Source organism: Nesoenas mayeri (assembly GCF_963082525.1).
Source record: "Nesoenas mayeri genome assembly, chromosome: 2".
Lineage (NCBI taxonomy): Eukaryota > Metazoa > Chordata > Aves > Columbiformes > Columbidae > Nesoenas > Nesoenas mayeri.
The window spans coordinates 88,256,963-88,281,618 of NC_137543.1; the positions used below are offsets into that span (position 1 = coordinate 88,256,963).

A 24,656-nucleotide genomic window follows, 5' to 3' on the forward strand; every position below is an offset into this window, starting at 1 on the left:
TAAAAAACTCTAATCTCACCTACGTACAGAAATAGATGTGGCTGTGGTTTTAAAGAGTATAAGCTATAAACCACACCAGTCTTTGGACTACAGGAACATACTTCTGCATTTTGGCAGACCAAAACACCTTTCAGTACTATTTTTGTCTTGGAAAAAACCAGAAAACACTGAGTTTTTCTTATACGAAGAAAATCTATTTAAAACTCATCTGAATAGAATGACCATTCCCACAGCTGCCTCTGCTTGGAATTGCATTATTTTGCCATCATCAGATGGTCACTGTCCATGAAGAACAGTTGTCCCTCTGTTCCACTGCACAGATGCTGTAGTGAGTTGTTGCACACACATCAAGCCTTCAGCAGTTAACCCACTTTACCTTTCACCCTCGGTGAGAGTACTGCGTTACAGTGCTTTCCACACTTGCAGTGCCTCACAGGTGAGAAGAAGAAAAGCAGCTACATTTTCAGGCACTGATGCACTTTTTTGAACTCCCTGGTAATACAAGACTCTTTCCCCAGTTGTATCCATGGATGCTCACTAGTGATGGATTGTGGTGGGAACCGGTTGCTCACTCCCAGATCAGTGCACTCTGACTAGGTCTTATTTACCTGTAATATTTTGAGATCTTTAGCTTTACTTGAGTGTAAGAACCACCTGATCTGATGTTACAGCTAGGTTTATTAAAAATATATTTTGTTTCACTGGATATATTTGTAACACTGTTTTTGTTCATGTTCTTGCATTTGCTTTTAGTTACCTGTATGGCTCAATCACATTAATGTGCAAGTTCAAGAGAACTATATGAAACATCATTTTAGACTTGAACTCCAATTGCTTTGGTACAGCATTTAACTAATGGCAAAAGCTTAAATAATCCAATTTTTTCATTAAGTTTTACTTCATTAAATAAAGATTGACATGCTGCAGGTAGAGTACCAATCTAACATTGGTCTACTCAATGTTTAAAAGTGCAATGAATCAAAAGGTCATGACAAAAAGTAGTGAGTCAAAAGATGACTCTCTGAGGGCTAACAGTGGGAGTGTCTCAAATGGTACAATATATATCACCAAGAGCTCAGAGAATCTGTTTAGGTTCAACTGGCAAGTTGGATTATTATATGCCTCTTTGAAGTTTGTGGGGTAAGTATTTCTTCAAGTAAAATATAATTTCTAACTTGTATTCTTTAATATGGAAAAAAAAAGTGATGTTTAAGAACTTTAAGGTAAGTATAAGTCAGATATGTAAAAAGACAGCATATACAGTAATTTTATCTTGCCTTATCAATATATCTTATACTGTTTGACTGTCAAATACTTTTAGGTGTGCAAAATATGACTGTTTGTACACCACAGCTTTGAGTAGAAACACTTTTTTTTTTTTTTTTTGGTAAATCTGGTGTCACATTAAAACTGGTGGGTTTGGTTTTGGTTTTGTGTTTTGTTTTTGTTTTGTTTGTTTGTTTTTTATAATCTTAATAATTATTTTGGGAATAAAGGCATTTATCTTTTCTCAATCTTACTGTCTGAAGAAGACAGGGGAGGTGCAGTATAATGATTCAGAGTCTGTGGTTCCATAGCCATTAATGCCAGGTGTCTCTCAGGTGACACGATCCACCACATCTGCTCCCAACTATGGATATGCTGCTATTCCTCTAGCTTTAACTGTTTTAGAGATACAAGAACAGTATGCAACTTTCTTGATCTCAGATTCAAAAGAGAGAATGACTACAGGTTTCAAGAAGTATCCTTAACATGTCATATTCATTTGCATGTACAGGACTTGCTCCTGTCAGAATGAATGCAGCTCTGCACTGTTTCAAGCTGTACTGCCAAACCCCATATTTATATGTTAACATATGCTTGCATTTTAACCAATAAAAAAAAACATCAGCCAAGATTAAATGTCTAAAATGGGACTACAACAAAGAGCTCCCCATAATCTATAGTTCCAGTATCTAAGCAACTGGCTGAGTTTACAGAGCAACTTGTTCCCATTATTCCTACAAACTACAGGAAAGCAACCTCCAAATTTGTGTCTGGTTGTGCTAAGCAACAGTAGGAAGCACAGTAAGAGAAGAGTGAGGATACCAAGATGCAGGGCATGGTCCAGAGCAGTCACAGAAGAAATAAAATATGACATTTGCATTGTCTCAAATACCATTCAGAGTTCTCTGGATGGCCACAGTGAAACTCATCCATCCAGTGTTATCTTTATCATATTGAAGCATGGATGAAACTATTTCCTAAAAGGCAAGTACAAGATACTATCTTGATGATGAACTAGTACCTTGCTGAAAGAAAGCAAACATGCATTCAGAGATAAATGGCTCAGGATTTACAATATTTGTAAGGATCACAGAATTTGTAGGCTTCATTGGTCCAGCATCACAAAAATAGCAACAACTACTGCTTTCTGGGCTATTGACGGTACTTTTTAAAACAAGTGCTACATGTCACAACTATGCAGTCATATTTCTGTTTGCCTTAGACAACACTGATTTCACAATGGGCTCCATCAGTGCAGCAAATGCAGAATTTTCTTTTGATGTATTCAAAGAGCTGAAAGTCCAACATGCCAATGAGAACATCTTCTATTCTCCCCTGAGCATCATTGCAGCGTTGGCCATGGTTTATCTGGGAGCAAGGAATAACACTGAGTATCAGATGGAGAAGGTAAGTTACATACATGGTTACAAACTCCTTTTGATCCTGTTCAACCCAGCAACAGATGGTCCATGTACACCTCCGGGAATTTCTCCAGTGGAGGGAAGAAAGTCACATAGTCATATTTGGCACTGGCTTCAAACTTGCCTAGAAAAAGAATGGCATTCCAAACCACGAGGTTTGGATCTGGAGCTGTTTTATTTTCATGTACTGTTGCTTTTCCCCATGAGGGGCAAGAATGGCCTTTGGTTTCCATCAAGACAGAGCAGTCTTGGAGAATGTTTAAGGCAGGTCTCTTGCTTCAGTTTATATTTTCTCACAGACCTGATTCCTTTCAGGTGGAAAGCATACCTTGTAACACACAAAAGATGAAACATCTGGAAAACAAGAGTTACAGTTATAAATACGATGCAGAAAGGTTATATCTAGTTTATAGAATGAATACCATTAACTGGAAAATAAGGTATCTAAACTGAGGATCATAGTCACAAATTTTCCAGGTGGCACAAGCAGCAAAAAACCCCTGATTTAAAGCTCACATGAAATTCTCAGTTCATTTATGATCTGATTAGTCCAAACCTATAGTTTCAACACAAATATCAGTAACTCTCAGTAGACTTCACATACTTAATTTCTTCTATTGCTACTTTCAATTGCAGGTTCTTCACTTTGACAAAATTGCAGGACTTGGAGGAACTATTCAGACCAAGGTAAAGAAATCTAAGGTACATTTATTTCCCTTTCATATTTTTCTCCTGAGAACATGCTGTTCTGACTGTGCTTCAAGTAGGTTCAACACCTTCCCAAACCTTTGCTAATGCTCTTAAAGATATGTAAGTTAAAAAGACCAGGTAAAGAAGACAGGCTGCACATGTTGCACCAGAACAAGTGACAGAACAGGATAGGAACACCAGACTGCCTTCTTGTGTGGATGAGCATCTGCACACATGCAAGTGCTGCCAGGGGACAGCACTTGAAAGGGGCTCAGGACTTGGAGCCAGGGTACGACAGTCAGACTTGCAACTGAGACTGTGAAGCGGGGCAGGAAGACACTTTGGCAGAAAAGAGACGAGAAGCCTCGAGGGCTGGAAAGTAACCAACACTCTTTCAGAAGCTACAGGGCCTTTTCCAGCCTCCAATTCTCACTGCTACCCCAAGAGCACCATGAGGGGTCCCAATACCTTGATACCACCAGTGTGCTTTCCTCCATGTTAATCTGCTGCCTCTGTAAAGATAACACAACCCATGCTCCCTGGCCTGTCTTCACCCACTTGAGATCCACAAGTACAAGGTGGAACTTGCAAATAACTAGAAGATTTCCTTCCCCCTTGCTTTTTTTTTTTTTTTTAATAAAGAAAAAATGAAGGTAATATCAGCTAGAGCACTTAGTGGCTGTTTAAGCATTTAGAAAGGAGCAGTTCAACACAATTCTCCTTTTCATATACTGAAGTCCCAGCCACTGCTTAGCACTGTGCAGTTTTCTTACACGCTCTTAGACTATATCACATGGCACACTATTCTCGGGACATTAGATAGCTGATCAAATTTTTTTCACTGCATTATGAGACACTTCCTGACTCCCTTGTCATCTAGCACTCTTCTCCCACCTGCAGCTTCAGCAGAAAGCTGTCATAAAAATGCAAGCAGAAGCTATGAACTAGAGGCTCTATATCTATGACAATTTGCCGATTGCAGTCATTGACACCTGAATTTTTCTTTTCCTCGTCTCACTCCTGAGCCATATGGTTTCAGATTCATCACTGAAATTGTCTGCTGGTTATCACATAGAGTGAGTGTCATCACATGCTATGAATTAACGGTACATCATTAGTTGCTTATATTGAATATCTCTCCCATGAAGCTTATAGACTATACTACATGTTCATCTGCAAATCACAGAATCACAGAATGGTTGGTGTTGGAAGGGACCCCTGGAGATCACCTAGTCCAACCCAGCTGCTAAGGCAAGTTCACCCAGAGCAGATCGCACAGGAATGTGTCCAGGCAGGTCTGAATGTCTCCAGAGAAGGAGACTCCACAACTCCTCTGGGCAGCCTGTTCCAGTGCTCTGGCACCCTCAGAGTAAAGAAGTTTCTCCTCATATTTAGATGGAAACTCCTGTGCTTCAGTTTGTGTCTGTTGCCCCTCATCCTATCATTGGGCACCACTGAAAGGGGTCTGGTCCCATCCTCTCGACACCCACCTTTGAGATATTTATAAATATTGATGAGATCCCCTCTCAGCATTCTCTTCTCCAGGCTGAACAGACCCTTCTCTCTCAGTCTTTCCTCATAAAAAAATGCTCCAGACCCCTCATCATCTTTGTAGCTCTCCGCTGGACTCCCTCTAAACACTGCGTATTTTCCCTGGTTATTTGTATTTTATAAATATTTCTCTTTCTACCCTGTTTCCCTGAAAATAAGATCTACCCCGAAAATAAGCCCTAGCGTGATTTTTCAGGATTTTTGAGAATACTTGAAATATAATACCTACTCCAAAAATAAGCCCCAGTTCCAGTTCTTGAAAAAATCAATTTAAATAGTGCCCAGGCAGCTATATGTGTAAAAAAGTAAGCATCTTTTGGAGCAAAAATTAATATAAGACCCTGTCTTATTTTTGGGGAAACAGGGTAGTAAAATAAGCTAACAGCTGTATCTTCTTATCATCAACTCAGTGTGGCAAGTCTGTGAATATCCACCTACTGTTTAAAGAACTCCTCTCTGATATCACTGCACCAAAAGCTAATTATTCACTCCACGTTGCCAACAGACTCTATGCTGAAAAGACACATCCAATCCTACCGGTAAGTTGTACATTAGAGTGATTTCTTGCTAAACCCTGTGTAAATCCTCCTGTAATCCAGGAGGACCGGCCAGAGTAATGATCTGTTAATCCAGTTGTCCCCACTGGTGTGGACTTCCACAGCTTTTCCCTTTCCCACAGCCCTGACAACAGCCTGAATGAAAAGTAATTCCAGGCAAAACAATGGTCCTATTAAAAAATGAATGGAGTAATAAACAAAACTATTTGTCAATGTAATCCCCCCTCCCCACTTGCTCCCCCAAAGTGTTTTCATTTTAATAGGTTGTTTGAGTTATTTTTTCAGGAACTAATTTGACTTCATCACATTTCTTCACTTGAAAACTTCACCTCAAATCGTCTTTTCAAAGTGTAAAAAACTTTCATTTAGCACTTTCAATAGAAAATATTCAAATACTTTAAATCAAAGAAACTTATCTTTAAAAAGAAGGAAAAAATGCTTTTAAAAAAGGATTGGAAATAATGATAATAAAACACTCTCAAATCAACATGGAACTGCTTCAGGGTCAGACTTTCTTCAAGAAAATTTTTAAATATTTCTAATGTCTACTCTTAACTGATCAGATCTAAAAAATATCATGGATCAGAATAACTTTTCTGGCCCAGTTTTGACAAGTTCTTCAAGGAAAGAAGCAATGAGAACAGCCTGACAATGGCATCACTACAAAAATCCTTTTAGCCATATTTTATTTCACCTTCATACTGTTTTTAAAAAATTACTAGTTTGGTGACTACAATTACTGTCTTTATAGATCTACTTGAAATGTGTGAAGAAACTGTACAGAGCAGGTCTGGAAATGGTCAATTTCAAAACAGCACCAAATCAAGCCAGACAGCTCATTAATACCTGGGTGGAAAATCAGACAAATGGTAAGGTCAGACAAGATTTTGAAATAAACTTCCCTTTTGCAACTGTATTTGAACTACTTCTAAAAAGACTAAATATTAGAGGAGAAATTTCCTTCTCTCATCCCTTTTAGAGGAGATTTCCTGTGGAAAGGGATGAATGACTCTATTGCACCTGTGTGGCACTGACAGTGTGTTTTAAACATATCTGGCAAAGGCAGAGGTGCCAGGATATGCACACTTTTTGTGTCTGAAGAACTTAACTCATGCAAAGTTAGTCTCAGCTTCTCTAGAATATTGGCATAATTTTACAAGCATGTGTTAGATGAGTAGACAGTGGGCTTCCAGGGGAGAAGGTAATACACACACTGGGCTGAGGATGGGAAAGAATGTTTCAGGAGCTGAGGTGGGAAGAAAAACAAGAGTGAATTGTGAGAAAGAAGCACAGTGAGAAAATGAAAAGCACAGTGAGAAACAGAAAATCTATATTGCTGCTTTCCTCTCCTATTCTTTCTTTTCTATATAACTTTTTTTCCAAGTGCTGGTTAGAAATATTCCTGGGGATGCATACCACTCTTGAACCTACCTGTCTTCTTGCAGAAATGTCTGGACAGGTGCCAGTCATTCTAAATTAAATAATCCTCACGAATCACAGAATGTAAGGAATTGGAAGGGACCTCAAAAGATCATCTAGTCCAATCCCCCTGCTGGAGCAGGAACGCCTAGATGAGGTTACACAGGAATTTGTCCAGGCGGGTTTTGAATGTCTCCAGAGTAGGAGACTCCACAACCCCCCTGGGCAGCCTGTTCCAGTGCTCTGTTACCCTCACTGTGAAGAAGTTTCTTCTCAAATTTAAGTGGAACCTCCTGTGTTCTAGTTTGTATCCATTAGCCCTTGTCCTATCACTGGTTGACACCGAGATGAGCCTGGCTCCATCCTTGTGACACTCACCCTTTACATATTTATAAACACTAACGAGGTCACCCCCTCAGTCTGAACCTGAATTCCATATGTAGACCTTTGAAGGAGAGGAAGTCAAGTCAAGCAGTAGCATGCCAATAGACCTCTAAAATGCAACACTATTGCTATGAAATTTTACAGTCTCTGCCCTGCTTCTTTCTTAAAGGAAAGATCCAAGGTTTCCTTGAACCAGGCTCAGTTGATCTTGATACTGTTCTGGTCCTTGTGAATGCCGTTTACTTCAAAGGGATATGGAAGACGGCATTTAAAGAAGAAGACACTCGGGAATTTCCCTTCAGCGTGACAAAGGTAGGGGGACACAGACACAGGTTCTGGCCAGGAATCCAGGCTGCTGGCTCACACAGCCAGGAGTTTGGGTGATACACACAAGATGTGTTCATTGGCCATGTGGTTTAGCTGGGGCCCTCACTGTCAGGTTTGCAAATGCTGTGTCTGACCAGGGCAAGCCAGCAGATGAAAGATGAAAATGCAGATACAGCTCTTCTTCAAAGGCAACATGCTTGAAGACTGAGCCCTGTACATTTGCCTGCTTAAAGAAAAAATTCTCCCTGGTCACATCTCCTCACTTTTCACATTCTGTGATTTCATATTCTATGATTTCTATTTTGCAGCAAGAAACCAAACCTGTGCAAATGATGTGTCAGAACAGTACCTTCAAAGTGGCAGAGGTAACTGAAGAGAAAATTAAGATCCTGGAGCTTCCATATGCCAGCGGGGAGCTGAGCATGTTGGTGCTGTTGCCCGACGACATCTCTGACCTGGAGAAGGTATGATCCTGACTGGCAGAGCATTAGAGTTGTCACTTCAGTAGGACCTGGCTATCATCCAGAGCTTTTGCTGTCCATTTACACCCCAGCTGTCCACACTAGGACTTTTCTTTTTTTTTTTTTTCTTTTTTTTTTTTTTTAAAATTTTATTTTTTATTAAATTGAATGGTAGGAAGAAATTGTGTTCACATCCCAAGCATTTCATTCCCTGCCTCTTTTTGCAGCTTGAGAACAAAATCAGCTTTGAAAAACTGACAGAGTGGACCAGTCCTAATGTGATGGAAAAGAAGAAAGTGAAAGTGTACCTCCCACGCATGAAGATGGAGGAAAAATATAACCTCACATTTGTCTTAAAGGCCTTGGGTATGACTGACTTGTTCAGCCCTTCAGTCAGTCTGTCTGGTATCTCTTCACAAAAGGGCCTGAAGATATCTGAGGCCATCCACAAGGCGTACATGGAAGTTAATGAAGAGGGAACCGAGATGGCTGACTCAGCAGGGGTGACTGGAGACATCAAACATTCCTTTGAGCTTGAAGAGTTTAAGGCTGACCACCCTTTCCTTTTCTTGATCAAACACAATCCAACTAACAGCATCCTCTTCTTAGGCAGATATTGTTCCCCTTAAAGAAAGAAAGAGCTGGAAGTAATGTTTGCCTTCCCCTCAGAAACACACCCCTTTTAGTGTAACATTGTGATGTAATCTCATCTTTTCAATATTTACTCCACGTGGAAAACCTAATCTAAGAAATGCCCATTTGGGAAGCTTCTATAGCAAAGACATAATTGCAGGTGAGGAAACAGCAGCAAGTGTGTTTGTGTTTACTCCTTTCCCTTCTCATACTTCTTTCAGGATTGCTTGAGCTGAGCCAAGACTGAGCCAATAGAGAGTAGAGGCACCCACCAGCCAGGAAGGGGACAAGTGATTTTCACTTGAGGAATAAGTTGCAGGCATGATTCCAAGTCTTTGGGAATCTATTACACAGAAAGCCGTGCGTGGGTGGTGCTCATCTCATTCCCAGATAGCATCCTGCTGACAAACCCATGCTGCTGTTCCTGAACCATAGGGTTTGAGATATCCCATCTGGAGGAGATGCTTGTGGATAAGATTCTGCTATGCAGGCTATTGGCTGGTGCCTATGTAAATTTTAATGTGTTTTACTTAGCTGTTGGTAAATGGTGTATGTGTCCACTATCACCAGAGTTGTCCTCTCACCATGAGTTCCTCGCCTAGTTCTCAATTTCTTGCAGAGGTTCTCCAAAGTTGTGGAGAGTCTCCCACTTCAGAGAGAACAAAGAGATCTAACTTTCTGTAGGTGCAGTTATGCCTTCTCACAGAGTGTAAATTCAAAGCCTGAAACATGGATATTCAGATGATTCAGATGATCCAGAACTCAAAACTGTCAGACATAAAAGCTGTCTGAATTCTTATTTAAAATATTGGAAGATGGTTCAAATTTGAGAACATTTAGATTTTTTGTGAAAAATCCTGCAAGTGGTAATAAAGATTTCTCCATGGGAATTTTGTGAAAAAAACACAGCTTTCAAAATAATCCCTGTCTCTGTTGAGCTTGCTTAGCAAGTAAAATTCAATTAGTCCCTGGAAAGCCCTCAGGTGAAGTTCAAAGCTTGAGTACATTACTCTTCCATGAATGCAACTGTGCTTCTGTGTTCCTATGATAGTTTAAGGTTACATCTCTTGTTTTTTAAGAAATACACGAGAATCCTAATATTATCTTTTTCTTCCTATGTGTCCAATGTCATGTGCAAATATGGATATATTGGCTCAATACTATGTCCTGTTTTCATTTTAGTCCTACATTATTGATTTTGATGCATACTTTTGATTTTTTTTTTTTTTGGTTAACAATAAAAAAAAATTATCACAGATGCTTGTCATGAAGATTATATCAATTTTATGGACCACAGACCTTTAAAAATATCATTACATTGGTAACTGTTGTGAGTAAAACGGGATTTAGTACAAAATCCTGTTTTAGAATGAATAAAGCATGTAGATATGAAGTTTTCTAGGCATTTATGAAATGCATAAATGCACACATCTAGAGTTTGATTTCTTTCTTTATTAAAGGTTACCAAGAAATAGCCCAATGGAATACTAATTTACTCTTATGTATTTTTCAATAAAATTTCAAAGGGTATTAAAGATGCACTGACAATAAGTCTAGCAAATATTTAAAGGAACTACTATTGCAGCAGCTCTGCCATTTTAGAAGATGAAATAATCTGAAAATCATGTAACTCAAAAAGAATAAGAAAGAATAACTACATTGAGAAGAGGAACTCTGTCATTAATGTTGGTTATTTCCACATTAGCACATAGTGTGGTATGATGAGAAGCAGATCCGTAGAGGAAAGCAGCTGGTGCTACAGGTCTGACATTCACACTATTTGACTATCATGAGGATCTTTGTGATAAAGACTCAGTTGTCTTTCAGGAGTAAAACCAGCTATTTTACCAAGTATAATTTCATTTTGCTTCTTTAGACATGAAAGCAGTGGTGTGAACGGTTCCAAGAGATGTGAAATTTCAGTGTCTTAAAGTTTATAATAAGCAGTTTATTCACCTTTTGCACTTCTTGTAGCCAGAAGCACTTGATTCAGTCTGTTAAATTTAAAAGCCAGTACACTTAAACAATAAGAAGACTTGAAAAGGGTTACATTTGCAAACTAGCTTTCCTATGATTATTAAACTGGAAAGTGCTTGAAGTACAAAGATATGCCTCAGTAACCAACGTTGTTTCCTGGGTGACAACAAAGGTTAAAATGAAGGAGTGGGAAAAAAGCAAAGAAGTTATGAGGCTTAAAAGCAACTACAAAGCTTCCCCTTTCCCAAAAGTGAAAACAGGAGGCAGCAAAAAGTGCAAATTCAGTGATGCTGAACTAAACCTGCAACAAAGTTCCAATGACTAAGATCTGGTTCTGGTAGGAGGCACAGGGCAGTTGAAAAGTATTGCCCGTGAAGGGGTGACGGACGTGGCCAATGGAATAATGAATGCCTGCCATGGCCTCTGAGTTCTCCAGAACCCTGGGGAGATTTGGGAGAAGCAGCTAGAGAGATGAGGTCTGTGGTCAAGCCCCTCTGTCCCCTCACCCACTGAGCAAGCAGGCAGTGGCAAGGTGCAGGTGCTCCCGCAGCATGGCTGGACCCTGTGCTCTGTCTCAGCACCTATGCACTTGCACCTGGCAGGTTTCATTTCCCAGGCATGGTTCTCATTCTCATGCTAATAGGCAGCTGAGTCTATTTGCTTTAAAACAAAACAAAACAGACAACCAAAGGGCCAAAATTATAACAATATTAAAACGCTCCAGAGATTTCTATTTGAAAAATACAAAAATAAGCCTTGAAAACCTCCTGGTTGCTACTGGCATTTTTGTGATAGCCTTCCAATGGCTTCTGGCATTTTTGTTTTCTGAAGAATTGAGACCCCGTGTTTCTGACAGACTGCTGTGCAGCATCACATGGAAAGCTTGGCAGGTAACACATGGGGGGCAAGGCAAGATCTGAAACCTTCTACATGTCTTGGTGCAGCTAACACACCTCCAGAAAGTACAAAGAGAGGGTCAAGGGCCTCTCAGTATGAGATGTTGCTCCCCATACAACATGGGAACAGCACTCCTTTGTGGGATTTGCCATGTGCTCCCATTCCAAGTGCCTCATCTATACCACTGTACTTTGTTGGCACATTAGTGTGCAAAGACCCCGCTGTCTCCATGTCCTTTGAGATCTTCCTCTACATGTAACACAAAATCACAGAACAGCTGAGATTGGAAGTGACCTCTACCAATTGCCTATTCCAAGGTCCCCCCTTTAGACAGGGTCAGCTACAGCAGGTTGCTCAGGACCATGTCCTGCTGGATTTTGAATATTTCCAAGTTTGCATACTCCTCAGCCTCTCTGGGCAGCCTGGTTTTACTTCCCTCCCCAAAACAAATGTATTTTCTTATGTTTAAATGGAATTTATGCTACTTCAAGTTGTGCCCCTTCCCTCTTGCTTGTTCACTGGAGGAAATCTGCCTCCATCTTCTTTTCAGCCTCACATCAAGTAAGTTATGCACATGGATAAAATCTCCACTGCACTTTCTCCGCTCCAGGATAACAAGTCTCGTCTCTCTGAGCCTCTCCTCTCATGACAGATGCTTTAATCTCTTCATCACCTTTGTGGTTCTCCTCTGGTCCTAGTCTAGTACATCCACATCTCTTTTGTAACAGAAAGCCCAGAGCCGGACACAGTGCTCCATCTGCAGTCCCACCAACACTGAGCAGAGGGGAACGATAACCTCCTTTTGCCTGCTGGTAACGTTTTTCCTAATGCAGCCCATTGTCGTGAGACTACGTGGAGAATGCAAAATTGCCGGCAGGACCTCTTTGAGCACGACGGGAGGGCCGCGAGAGTAAAGAATCTAATTCAATATGAATTTACCATCAATACCCTTCAATGAACTCTTAACAACACTGAATATCAATGTCCCCGAGACCACATTTTTCCAACCCTTATATACTCTATACCCAAAAGGCCATGCGGCAAGCACAGGCTACGATTGGTTACACATGCAGTCATTCTTCCCCCCAACGATGGTGATTAGCTGCAGGGCACTGTCCACATGCGCAGCGACTATGACGGCGCTCTCCTGCAGCCTGGGTCGAGGGCAGACCAGCTTCTGTTTACTTCTGCATGGTCCTAGTGCACCACAGCCACAACAAGCCCTGGCTTGTTCACAGCATACGGCCCAAAACTCTCCACAGCCCATGGTGCTGTTGACTTTCTTTGCCACAAGGGTGAATAGTCAACTTGGTGCCTGCCAGGACCCTCTGTTCTTTTCTGCAAAGCCGACATGATGGCATGGAGCTTTGTGCAGCAGCAGCCTTTATCTTTCTTTTCTGCAGCAGTCTTTTCCTGTAGGGGAGGTAGGAAACATGCCAGCAATATTATTAAGAATCTCAGTAGGCTATTAGTCAGAGAAGAGGAAGGCTACAGGGAAAGATGTCTGTGTTGAAACAAACAGAGAGATTAGTTTATCCTATTTTGTGCAAAACAAAAATGTTATTTTTCCCCAGAGCATGTGCCAAGGTAACTGATATGCTAGGCAGGCTTCCAGTGAGAGGTGGGAGGTAAAGTGAAAGGCATGGTGACACGAGCAGTGCTAGTCCTGGGCTGTCACGAGCAGTCTTCTCTGCAGAGAGAGACTCTGCTAACTGAGCTCCCATATGGCACAACCAGTAAACTAGTTGTTCCCATGCCACTGTCCACCTGTCCTGCACCTTCACAGAATCACAGAACGTTACGGATTGGAAAGGACATCAAAAGATCATCTAGTCCAATTTTCCTGCCGGAGCAGAAACACCCAGATGAGGTTACACAGGAATTTGTCCAGGCGGGTTTTGAATGTCTCCAGAGTAGGAGACTCCACAACCCCCCTGGGCAGCCTGTTCCAGTGCTCTGTCACCCTTACTGTAAAGAAGTTTCTTCTCAAATTTAAATGGAACCTCTTGTGTTCCAGTTTGAACCCATTACCCCTTGTGCTATCATTGGTTGTCACCAAGAAGAGCCTGGCTTCATCCTCGTGACACTCACCCTTTATATATTTATAAACATTAATGAGGTCACCCCTCAGTTTCCTCCAAGCTAAAGAGACCCAGCTCCCTCAGCCTTTCCTCATAAGGGAGAAGCTCCACTCCCTTAATCATCTTTGTTGCCCTGCACTGGACTCTCTCCAGCAGTTCCCTGTCCTTCTGGAACTGAGGGGCCCAGAACTGGACACAATATTCCAGATGTGGTCTCACCAGGGCAGAGTAGAGGGGAAGGAGAACCTCTCTTGACCTACTAACCACCCCCATTCTAATACACCCCAGGTACCATTGGCCTTCCTGGCCACAAGGGCACAGTGCTGGCTCATGGTCATCCTGCTGTCCACCAGGACCCCTAGGTCTCTTTCCCCTACACTGCTCTTTAATAGGTCATTCCTCAACTTATACTGGGACCTGGGGTTGTTCCTGCCCAGATGCAGGACTCTACACTTTCCCTTGTTATATTTCATTAAATTTTCCCCCACCCAACTCTCCAGCCTGTCCAGGTCTCGCTGGATGGCAGCACAGCCTTCTGGCGTGTCAGCCACTCCTCCCAGCTTAGTGTCATCAGCAAACTTGATCATAGTACACTCTATTCCCTTATCCAAATCGTTGATGAATATATTGAATAATACTGGTCCCAGTACTGACCCTTGAGGCACTCCACTAGATACAGGCCTCCAACTAGACTCCACCCCATTGACCATGAGTCTCTGGCCTCTTCCCTTCAGCCAGTTCGCAGTCCACCTCCCTACCTGGTCATCCAGATCGCACTCCCTCAGTTTAGCTGTAAGGATGCTGTGGGAGACTGTGTCAAATGCTTTACTGTAATCAAGGCAGACCACGTCCACCGCTCTGCCATCTTCCATCCATCTTGTTATGTCCTCATAAAAGTCAAAGAGGTTGGTTAAGCACGACTTCCCTTTGGTGAAGCCATGTTGACTGCCCCATGTTGACTGCATGCTGGGTGTAAGGGACTGGTTACCATGCTGCCTCCTTAGGATCCGGTGAGGTAAGACCATCCACAGCCTCCCCCTGGCTGTTGACTGATCCCAGGGACTTGAGGGATGAGTAAAGGACTTCACATATGCTGTGGTGACTAATAAAGAGAGTGCTGTGTGTTCTGGTCCAGAGCCTGTATGGCAAGCAGACCCTGGACGCTGTGTGCACTGCTAAGCAAATGCAGTGAGTAAGTGTGAGAGACTTGTGAACAAGACAGGAGCCTTCTGAAAATCATGTCACTGGAGAAATCCACTGTACCAACATTGAGGTGTGCACATCTGTCACAGCCAGTGAATGATCAAGGCAGCACTGTAGACAACCACGTCAGTCTCTTCAGAATGGCACAACACTGCTGCAGAAAGGTGCTAGGTGGGCTATGAGCTCCTGTCTGAAGGAGCTTGGCCCAACACATCCTTTTCTTTGACTTTGGGAAAGAACACAGCCCTACAGGACAACTGAGAGACAAATCATCATTGATAGTTACAGCACCAAGGCCTGCAATGGCAACTAAACAATCACTGGCAGTCACTCAGAGCAAGACAAACATGAAACAATAAATGTGCTCCTTCCTACTGGCAAAAGAGCAGCAATGTGGGTGAGAACAAAATATTGAGTTCTGTGTGGATTGTTGTGATTGGAGCAGAGGCTTTGGTCTGTGAGCTGACCTGGACTTCATAGCCTTTTGGAAAGGCTCAAATGCCCAAGTGTCTGTTGGTTTAGGGACAGCTCCACAATGAAATGCCTGGCAGAGCAAAGGACAGTAGAGCCTCAGCTGACCTCTTTCTTGGGACAAGCATTGTTGAAACAAGGACACGTGGCAAAACACATCCTTTTGTGTTTGTGTTACGTTACACAGCTGTGCTAGATAGGTCAATCCATTATCTTTTATCCTAGGAAGAGTTTCGACTACAGGAAGGTTTGCTTAATCCGACTAGACTCCATGACAGATGTAAAGTCAGCGAGTAGACTGTGCAGTATCTCTCATATTCTTACAATTCTGCACTGTTGGCTGATCATGATCAAGATTTTTACTTACTTGTAGAATGATTTTACTGCTTCTGCAGCCCTCTTTACATTAATCATTCATTCAACCAATAAAAAATAGAAATGCTAACAACACCAGTAACCTGGTTTGTGTATTAACTTGCTTCTGGAGGGGTGTGCTGCCCCTTCTGTACTGCAAAACAAAAATATTCCTTTCATTAATGGATATATTTAACTCAGAAGTATTTTGAAAGCCATATAATTGCTAGCAACATTAATACTGTGAATTTGCTGTTATGAAATAACTGTACTGGCTCACTGGACATCTTTGTCTCTACTTAGTTACAGACTCTCTATGATGATCCAAATGTGATTCTGGTAGAAGGTGCACAAGTGTCAAGGTGGCTCGCAATGATGAGCTGGAGCAAACTGCTAGACACTTTGGAAAACATTCAAGGCATACTCCAAAGTTAGAAGTGACAGGGTAAAATATATTGGCTAATCCTTTGACTTCTGAGCTATAAAGTATACAACAATGGACCATGGCCGTGAGTGTTAAAGCTTGTTTGAACAGAAACAAAGCAGTCTTCAGCAGGAAAGGCAGAAGGGGCAGCAGCCACAGGAATAGTTTGCAGTTTTGGGAGCACTCCTAGTTGTGTAATTAAAGGTATTCACCACGTACAGATACATTCACCCATTTGACCTGTCTTTCCACTGGTGTGGTGATACCATTTTCAGCTAAACAGAACTCACAACAGTGGTGCCCAACTTATGTACCCCTCCTGTGAGAGAACAGATCATTCTCTTTACAATAGATTTGCAGTCATGGGCCGCAATTATGATGACCTTTCCTCAAAAGCATTGCTGCTGCATAGCAAAGGATGTAGCAGACTGGTCTGCGCTACAAACTGTTCTATGTAAAGCACCGGTTGTATTTAAGTGCACCAGTCCAGACTGAGCCTGTCACAGTAATTACTGCACTGACATCTTCAGCTAAATGGGACAATTAAGGACTGTATAAGGGAGGAAGGGATGGATGATTTAGAGTCTTTCCACTGGCATGGAAAATTAAAAGGGTTAAGGAGTCCACCTCTGTTCTCCAAAAGCATAATGTGTTCTAGACCATTTCAGAGGCATTTTGTGTATTGACTTTGGATTTCTGTTTTATAATCACATGGCATGTAAAGAGGTCAAAGTAGTTTCTTTTATTGTCTGTTCATTCTTTTATTTCAAAGAAATTATGCGACTACTTTATGCTTGCTATTGTATATTATGACTGTCCTGCAGACCATGAATGTTTCTTCAGCTGTTTTGTTCACCTGATGTGCCATGAAGTTACTTGTGGAAGGTCTGTCAGAATGGCCTCTGTGTGTACAAAAGGCACATTTTGAACTTAGCATCTGGTGCTGTGACCCGTGGAGAAGGAAAAGAGCAACTCATCTTAAACCACCATTCACAATTTCAGCAGCAAGGTCTAATCCTTTTCTGGTAGCATCTGTCTGGGTTCTAAATATCCTGATATCTGGATTTAAAAAGCAACAGAAGCCTTGTCTTTCTTCTCTGTTCAACCTGTCTTTCCGAACACACCTTTCTCCAGCACCGTAATTCTTCTCTGTACAGATGATCCGAATTTGCATTTGAAACTAAATTGTATTCCCACAATATGCTCACTAATGGCTTTGTTCCACTGTTGTGCTGCATAGACTGTGACTGTGTCTGAGTTTCCTGAGCTAGACTGTTCTGAGTTGAAAAACTGTCCTCTGTGAAACACTGTGTCTGTAGTGTCTTACAATGCAGACTGTGAGTGGCACCAGACAATTACACACGTTTTTGCAGAATAATCTATTTCAATATTATTAAATTGGCAACTAATATTTGAAGGATGTGCTTTTTCTCAAGTTCCTTGGTAGCAGAAGTTTCTCCATTCCTCAGCCAGAGCTATGGATTCTGGTGGGAAGAAAGACTACTGATATTGGTAATCCAGCCAACAAAAGGAGGGAAAAAAGTTGCAATAAATATGCTGTGGGCATACCACAGCAAGCAGTCCTGAATATGCTGATCTTACCAAATGTTTTGAGGTCACAGAATGGTGACTTTAAGAGGTATCTGGCCTGTCACTACTCATTACAGAGGAATACTAAAGAAATTAACTCAAAATTCTTCAGAGACATTGTGCAAACTGAATTTCACAATTTTTCATTTATTTTCACTGAACATGATGCACTTTCGCTGCCACAGCCAAATCATACGTACTAGTCAAGTTCCAATTAATAGCTTTTATAATTATTTTTGCTTCAGCCATTTTGACATGCTCTTTCCTTTTCTGCAAGGTTTCACATGCTGTGATGAACAAATCTTCCATTCTGGAGATTTTAGCTTAAAATTTTAGGTTAAAATCCTTTCATCAGGCTTTTTTTTTCTTTTTTTGAAAAGAATGGAGTTATTCCAAGTAAAAGTGCATGTGTGACATTGAGCTCCATCCATCACTTTCTTTGGTAAACAGAGAACAGGCAACATGGGGCGTGTCCCAAAATCAGCAAGGTATATTTTAAGGGGTTCAGCAAGTCTACCCCAAGTACAGCTGAGCAGCTGTACTATTATCTTCATAGGGAAACCTGATAAGGTAAGCATTTCTTTCGATTATGATTTAAGTTTAAATCTGCAATTTAAAAAAGTATATGCCTCTTACAATAAGATTGATAAAACCTTATGTTTATGATGAAAACTTATGTTTATGACCTTGAATATCAGTTGAAGAAATGAATGATTAAAAGATGCCTCTGCAGGAACCTCATTTCACCTTCCCATGTGTGTTTTGTGTTATTTTACTGTTTCACATTCTGCCATTCATGAAGTCTAAGTATTTATTTGCATGAACTAAAGTGTTGTTCACTAATTCTTCCACATTGAAAAGCTGGTGATGTGTTATGAAAGGCTTTTTTCCTTCTTCTTTTATCCCTTTAATTTCTCATTTAGAATTAAAAGATGAAATTGTTTAAACGCAGGAGCATTAAAGCTCAGTAGGAAGGTTTATGGGTTCTGTTTGCCGAAAAAAAGCCTGTGCAACAAGTTCAGGGGTTCAAGTGCACTGAATTTCTTGTATTACAATTCATATATTTCATCATAATAAGTCACACTCTTTCTGTTTGTCTTAGACAACACTGATTTCACAATGGGTTCCATCAGTGTAGCAAATGCAGAATTCTGTTTTGATGTATATAAAGAGGTGAGAGTCCAGCATCCCAACGACAATGTCTTCTATTCCCCCCTGAGCATCATTTCAGCCCTGGCCATGGTCTATATGGGAGCAAGAGGTAACACTCAGTCTCAGATGGAGAAGGTAAGTTACACACACGGGTGCAAAGTGACCTCTGCTTGTGCTTGTTCTTTCTAAGGAAAACATCCACTGAAGAGGTTCTCATGTGTTTTAATGAACCAGAAATAAGTGAGAGACACAAAATGGAGAACTGGATTGAGGGTTATTTAGGGAAACAGAAAAAAAAAAGTATATTTTCATTATAAGGGGCAGTTAATTTTGACTTAGAAAAGAGCAATATGTCAAGGACAATAACAAAATGGATTACCAGTCAGTAAATTTTATTATATGATTTTCTTTTAAATGATGACATCTTCCAGATAATGTGAGGAGATTTTTAAAGTATATATAAAGAAGAAAAATCCCAGGAAGAGAGAAGAGGGAATTATTATTACCAGCACATAATAGGTAACTCAGTCAACTTCTAGGCATTCACTAGAAAAAAAACCCATCTATATAAAGACTGGTTTCTCAAAAGGCAACAGAGGGTGTAAACCAGTTGCAAGCTCACTTGTAAATTTTTAGTTCATCTAAGTTCTCAACACTTTTTTTTTTTTTTCTGAGCAAATATCTTTACCTCAAACATCATGTAAATCTCAAATTCACATCATTTTTGGTCATGCTTGTAATTTCTACCACTGTCATTTTCTCTTGCAGGTTCTTCACTTCGATAACGTTACAGAAGTCGGAGACGCTATTGACTCCCAGGTAGAGAAATAACTTGATTTACCTTTCTGTCTTATTTTCTCCTTGGAACGAAACTAGAACTGTTCTGCCTCTCCTCCTGGTAGTTTCAGGCCATGTCAAAAACTATGGCAATGCTCTCAAACCAAATGGATCTGTGGAGGGAGGGAAGGAAGGAGGTTGCAACCTACCTATTTGTTAAAAACCAGGGACAGAAGGCAGGTTGCACATCTTGCACCAGAACAAGGGACAGTGTGGGGCAGGATGCTTTGGGCACCAGGATGCCTTCCCGGGCAAGCGCTGCTGGGGGCAGCATGTGAAAGGGACCCAGCACCTGGAGCCAGGATTCAGCAGTCAGACTTGCAGCTGAGAGACTCCACCGCAGGGCAGAAATATGCTGGGCAGAGAGAGAAGAGCCCAGAAGTCTCAGTAACAGGAACACAACTGCACTCTTAAAAAAGCACATTTTAGGGGACTTATCTTGAAAAGGATGAACTTGACCGTTCAATGTACCATCATCAGGGAACCTGCTGTCCCAAAGGTGACAGCCTCATGTCTGTGGGGGAGGATTCCACTGAAACTTGACTCTTACTAATAGAGACAAACCTTTAGGGTCTTATTTCCTAGCTAAGAAGAAACTAACACCATATATATTCTTATTTTCTTGTCATCCCCTCAGTGTGGCAGTTCTGAATACATCCACAATTCACTCAAGGATCTCCTCTCAGACATCGCCAGGAGAAATGCTTCATACTCACTCGAGATTGCTGATAAATTCTATATTGAAAAAACATACCCCATTGTACAGGTGAGTTGTGCTGTGATCTGACCTCAATGACATTCTCCATAAAGGCCCCTGCCACTCTACCCTACAGAAGCACCACCTACAGTAAGTCCCCTGTCTGTTGATGAAGAGGTGGTTGTGAGCCATGAAGGGAACAGGTTCAGGACCAGTTTGGACCTTCCTGTGGCTTTTAGGTGGAGGCCAGGAGAAATTATAACAGCATAAAGTACACCCATGTTGCAACCCCCACAAGGAGATAACAAAGATTTCTTCTCATTCATTAGGAAATGGCTTTTAATGAAAAATGTAACTTCTAAGGGAAATTAAATACATTTTATTAATTGAGTGCATGAAGGCTGAAATTGTCAAATTTGTTTGTTTGTTTTTTTTCCAAAGCCAAATATAAAATCTTCCAAGTAAAAAGAAACTTTGGTTTTGAAATCTGAGAATGTAAGAACACAGTGTTGAAAATAAAAAATGGGCACAAAGAGAAGTAAACAAACATTGTTTTTCCTTAAAAATGTTTGTTAAACTGAAAATGTTTCAGTAAAATAAATAAAATAAATCAAAATTTTAACTCAGAATCCTATCCAAAAACCCCCTACCAGACCTAAATATGTAAGATAGTTCTTGTCCAGCTTGAAGATTCAGTTACAGGAAGACAGCTGTGACCTGTTCAAACACAGGGGTAAAAGTTCACTGTTCTTTTGACCATTCTGCTTCATTTTACAATCTTGCACTTCACATTAATACAGTTTCAAGTTCTCGTCAGTGTGACAGCTGCAATCCTTCTGCTTACAGGAATACTTAAAGTGTGCAAAGAAATTCTACAGAGCAGAGCTGGAAGAAGTTAACTTCAAAACAGCTGCAGAGGAAGCCAAACAGATCATTAATTCCTGGGTGGAGAAAGAGTCAGATGGTAAGGACTAAAAAATAGGTAGCAGATATTTTCCCCTACCTACTATAATCTATACCCTTGTCTTCCTTTCCTTATAATGTCTAGAAAAAGTGAGCCAAGCAAGAGCAGGTTCCTTATTGCTATGAAAACAAAACTCCACAAATCAAGCCCTCCACCCCCATGCCCTTCACTGTAGGCATTTGTGCACACCAGAGCAGGTATATCTTAACATTCTCTGTCCTGCTTCTTTCTTAAAGGAAAGATCCGAAATTTCCTTGAACCAGACTCTGTTGATCTCAATACTGTTCTGGTCCTTGTGAATGCCGTTTACTTCAAAGGGATATGGAAGACGGCATTTAAAGAAGAAGACACTCGGGAATTTCCCTTCAGCGTGACAAAGGTAGGGGGACACAGACACAGCTTCTCCCCAGGAATCCAGGCTGTTGGCTCACACAGCCAGGAGTTTGGGTGATACATACAACCTGTTGCTATCACAGCCTCTCACTGTCAGCATCTGAGCCTAAGGCCAAGGTGTGTTTGCAGGAGCTGTGTCTGACCAGGCTTCCAGGGCACACAAACAGATGAGACAGGGAAATGGAAACACAGCTCTTCTTCAAAGGCAACATGCTTGAAGACTGAGCCCTTTTTCTTTCAAAGGACTTGTGCAGTTGCCTGCTTAAAGAAAAAAATCCTCCTTGGTCACATTACCTCACATTTTTGTTTTTGCAGCAAGAAACCAAACCTGTGCAAATGATGTGTCAGAACAGTACCTTCAAAGTGGCAGAGATAACTGAAGAGAAAATTAAGATCCTGGAGCTTCCGTACGCCAGTGGGGAGCTGAGCATGTTGGTGCTGTTGCCTGACGACGTCTCTGACCTGGAAAAGGTATGGCCCTGACAGGCAGTTGTCACTTCAGTGGGACCTGTCTACTGTCAGAGCTTTGCTGTCCATTTACACCTCAGCTGCCCACACCAGGGCTGTGCTGGGCAGACAGGAGCACAACAGCTGCCCGGGTGCTACCATGTGCTCAGGCAGAGACCGGCCTCTTAGGAGAGCCCTGGACTCAGTCTGATAAAACAAAGGTCAAAGAGTCTAGTGCTGCTGTAGCCCTGCAGAAGAGGACATTGCTATGTGCAGTATTCTTCATACGTACCAGAAACAGACATGCTAGCAGGACTTTTATTTTTTCATTTAGAGTATTTTCAGTCTTCCAGGAGAGCACTCAATGGTTTGGAAAACAGAAAAGCTTATCCAAAGAGAAATAAAAAAGGATGTGATGAGGAGAGCATTCCAAGAGCTGACTAAGGAAAATGAGAAAAGAAATATTAAAGGAAATAAGATGAGAGAAGGGATCAATAAAATATGTTCCAGAAGGAACAGGTTTGGGGCCAATTTTATGTGATGTTTTCAAAAACTGTATTTTCACAAAAAAAAAAAAGTGCCTTGATCTGACAAAGAAATTTTCAGATGAAAAAGTTTTGGAGAACTTCACCAAGATAGATGATATATAGGCTGTAGTAAGGAGGAGGCATACAGGATAAACAAATGCATTTAAGGTTAAGTATCAGTTCTATTGTGTGTGCAAAGTAAATGGAAAAAAATAGTAACAAGTGGTATAAACTCATCTGTTAAGGCCATTGCATTCTTGTCTCAGGCATGTAATTCCCTGCCTCTCTTTGCAGCTTGAGGACAAAATCAGCTTTGAAAAACTGAAGGAGTGGACCAGTCCTAATGTGATGGAAAGGAAGAGAGTGAAGGTGTACCTTCCACGCATGAAGATGGAGGAAAAAATTAAGCTCCCACCTGTCTTAAAGGCCTTGGGTATGACCGACCTGTTCAGTCCTTCTGCTGATTTGTCTGGCATCTCTTCACAAAAGAGCCTGAAGATATCTGAGGCCATCCACAAGGCGTACATGGAAGTTAATGAAGAGGGCACTGAAGCCACAGGTTCAGAGGAGGTAACGGCAGACATCAAACGTTCCTCTGACTTTGAAGAGTTTAAGGCTGACCACCCTTTCCTTTTCTTGATTAAACACAATCCAACTGACATCATCCTCTTCTTTGGTAAATATTGTTCCCCCTGAGGAGAAGAAAAGCTGGAAATAATGCTTGCCTTCCCCTCAGAAACAGCCCACTCTTCCTGTAGTGTTGTAGTATAATCTCATCTTTACAACATTTTCTACAAGTGGAAAACCTTCAATATCTAGGGAGATGTTATTGAAGAAATGTGTGACTTTTCAGATCTTTAGGTGTAGGTATTTTTGCTCACACAACTTATATTCAGGATGTGTATCCTGGAATGAATGAGAATTTCAGGAGATAGCTTAGGAACATTTCCCATTGTCATCGTCACTGAGACAGGGCCAGTGTTTTGAGATTTGAGAAAAATCCTTCCACTTCTATTGAGAAATTAGTTTCTCTGTAGGACTTATATGAAATTAACCCAGCTTTCAGAATAAACCTGGTCCTTTCCATTGAACTTGCTGGGCTACCATCCTGGAATTTACACTTTGACAACTTGCGCATGAAACTGTAAACTTTAGCAAAGCATTCTTCTTCCGGGAATGCATTTGAGCTTGGTTATGCTGCAGGTACTATAAGGCTGTGTCTCTTGTTCAAGGGAGCATAGAGAAAGTCTACCTTTTCTTCATAAAATATCGTCTCCAAATATAACATCTTCCTGACTGATATGATTTCCCATCTTCATTCCAGTGACATATCATTGATTTTGTGAATGTTAATTGTTGGTTGCTCTGTTTATTCTAATAAAAGCATTGCAAACTAAATACATCATTGTCTGTTCTGGGTTACTGCGCCACATAACCTGAAACATAGGATATAGTGGGTATTGAGTACTGACAGAAGTGGTTTAGAATGGGATTTAGATCCTATTTTCAAAACCAGAATGAATGTACCCATATATGAAGCCACTAAGATTTTTTTAAATTTTTTTTTCAATTTTGAGCTTAAGCAAGGTAAACCCTACAGCTTCTATTCTTACCTTAAGCGTATCTTCATGTGACATATCAAATAACTATATTTTTTTTAATTTGCTATTTTATTTCCATATAGTTTTAAAAGATGTCCTCTAGGTGTCCTCAGTAAACATATCAAGATGATGCATAAGAGATACAATTTCAAAAACAGGAGAAGAGTGTTTGTCTTAAAAGGTGGACTACTTCAGCTCTCTAATACCTACAAGAATCACACAAGGAAATCTTTCTTATTGCCTCTTGATGTGATAATCCTCTAGAGATGTTATTTCCTGTTTCACAGTCTTTGGAGAAAAGGTTCTTTAGGTTACAGTTTATCCAGTTTAAA

At 41.0% G+C, this 24,656-nt stretch overlaps 2 protein-coding genes across 2 annotated transcripts; both read left to right on the plus strand.

Moving 5' to 3' along the window:
- Positions 1-2,505: 2,505 nt before the first annotated feature.
- Positions 2,506-8,705, plus strand: LOC308038309 (ovalbumin-related protein X-like; the record flags this gene model as incomplete). Its single annotated transcript, XM_080340699.1, has 7 exons — positions 2,506-2,673; positions 3,324-3,374; positions 5,339-5,467; positions 6,237-6,354; positions 7,458-7,600; positions 7,924-8,079; positions 8,304-8,705. 7 exons carry the CDS (start codon positions 2,506-2,508, stop codon positions 8,703-8,705), a joined length of 1,167 nt encoding a protein of 388 aa, XP_080196825.1.
- A 10,120-nt stretch (positions 8,706-18,825) lies between these two features.
- LOC308053308 (ovalbumin-related protein Y-like) lies at positions 18,826-23,419 on the plus strand (the record flags this gene model as incomplete). The annotated part of the gene is made up of 7 exons (XM_080364163.1): positions 18,826-18,993; positions 19,627-19,677; positions 20,333-20,461; positions 21,239-21,356; positions 21,593-21,735; positions 22,065-22,220; positions 23,018-23,419. The coding sequence occupies 7 exons, from the start codon at positions 18,826-18,828 to the stop codon at positions 23,417-23,419; spliced, it is 1,167 nt and encodes a 388-aa protein (XP_080220289.1).
- Between the last annotated feature and the right edge of the window lie 1,237 nt (positions 23,420-24,656).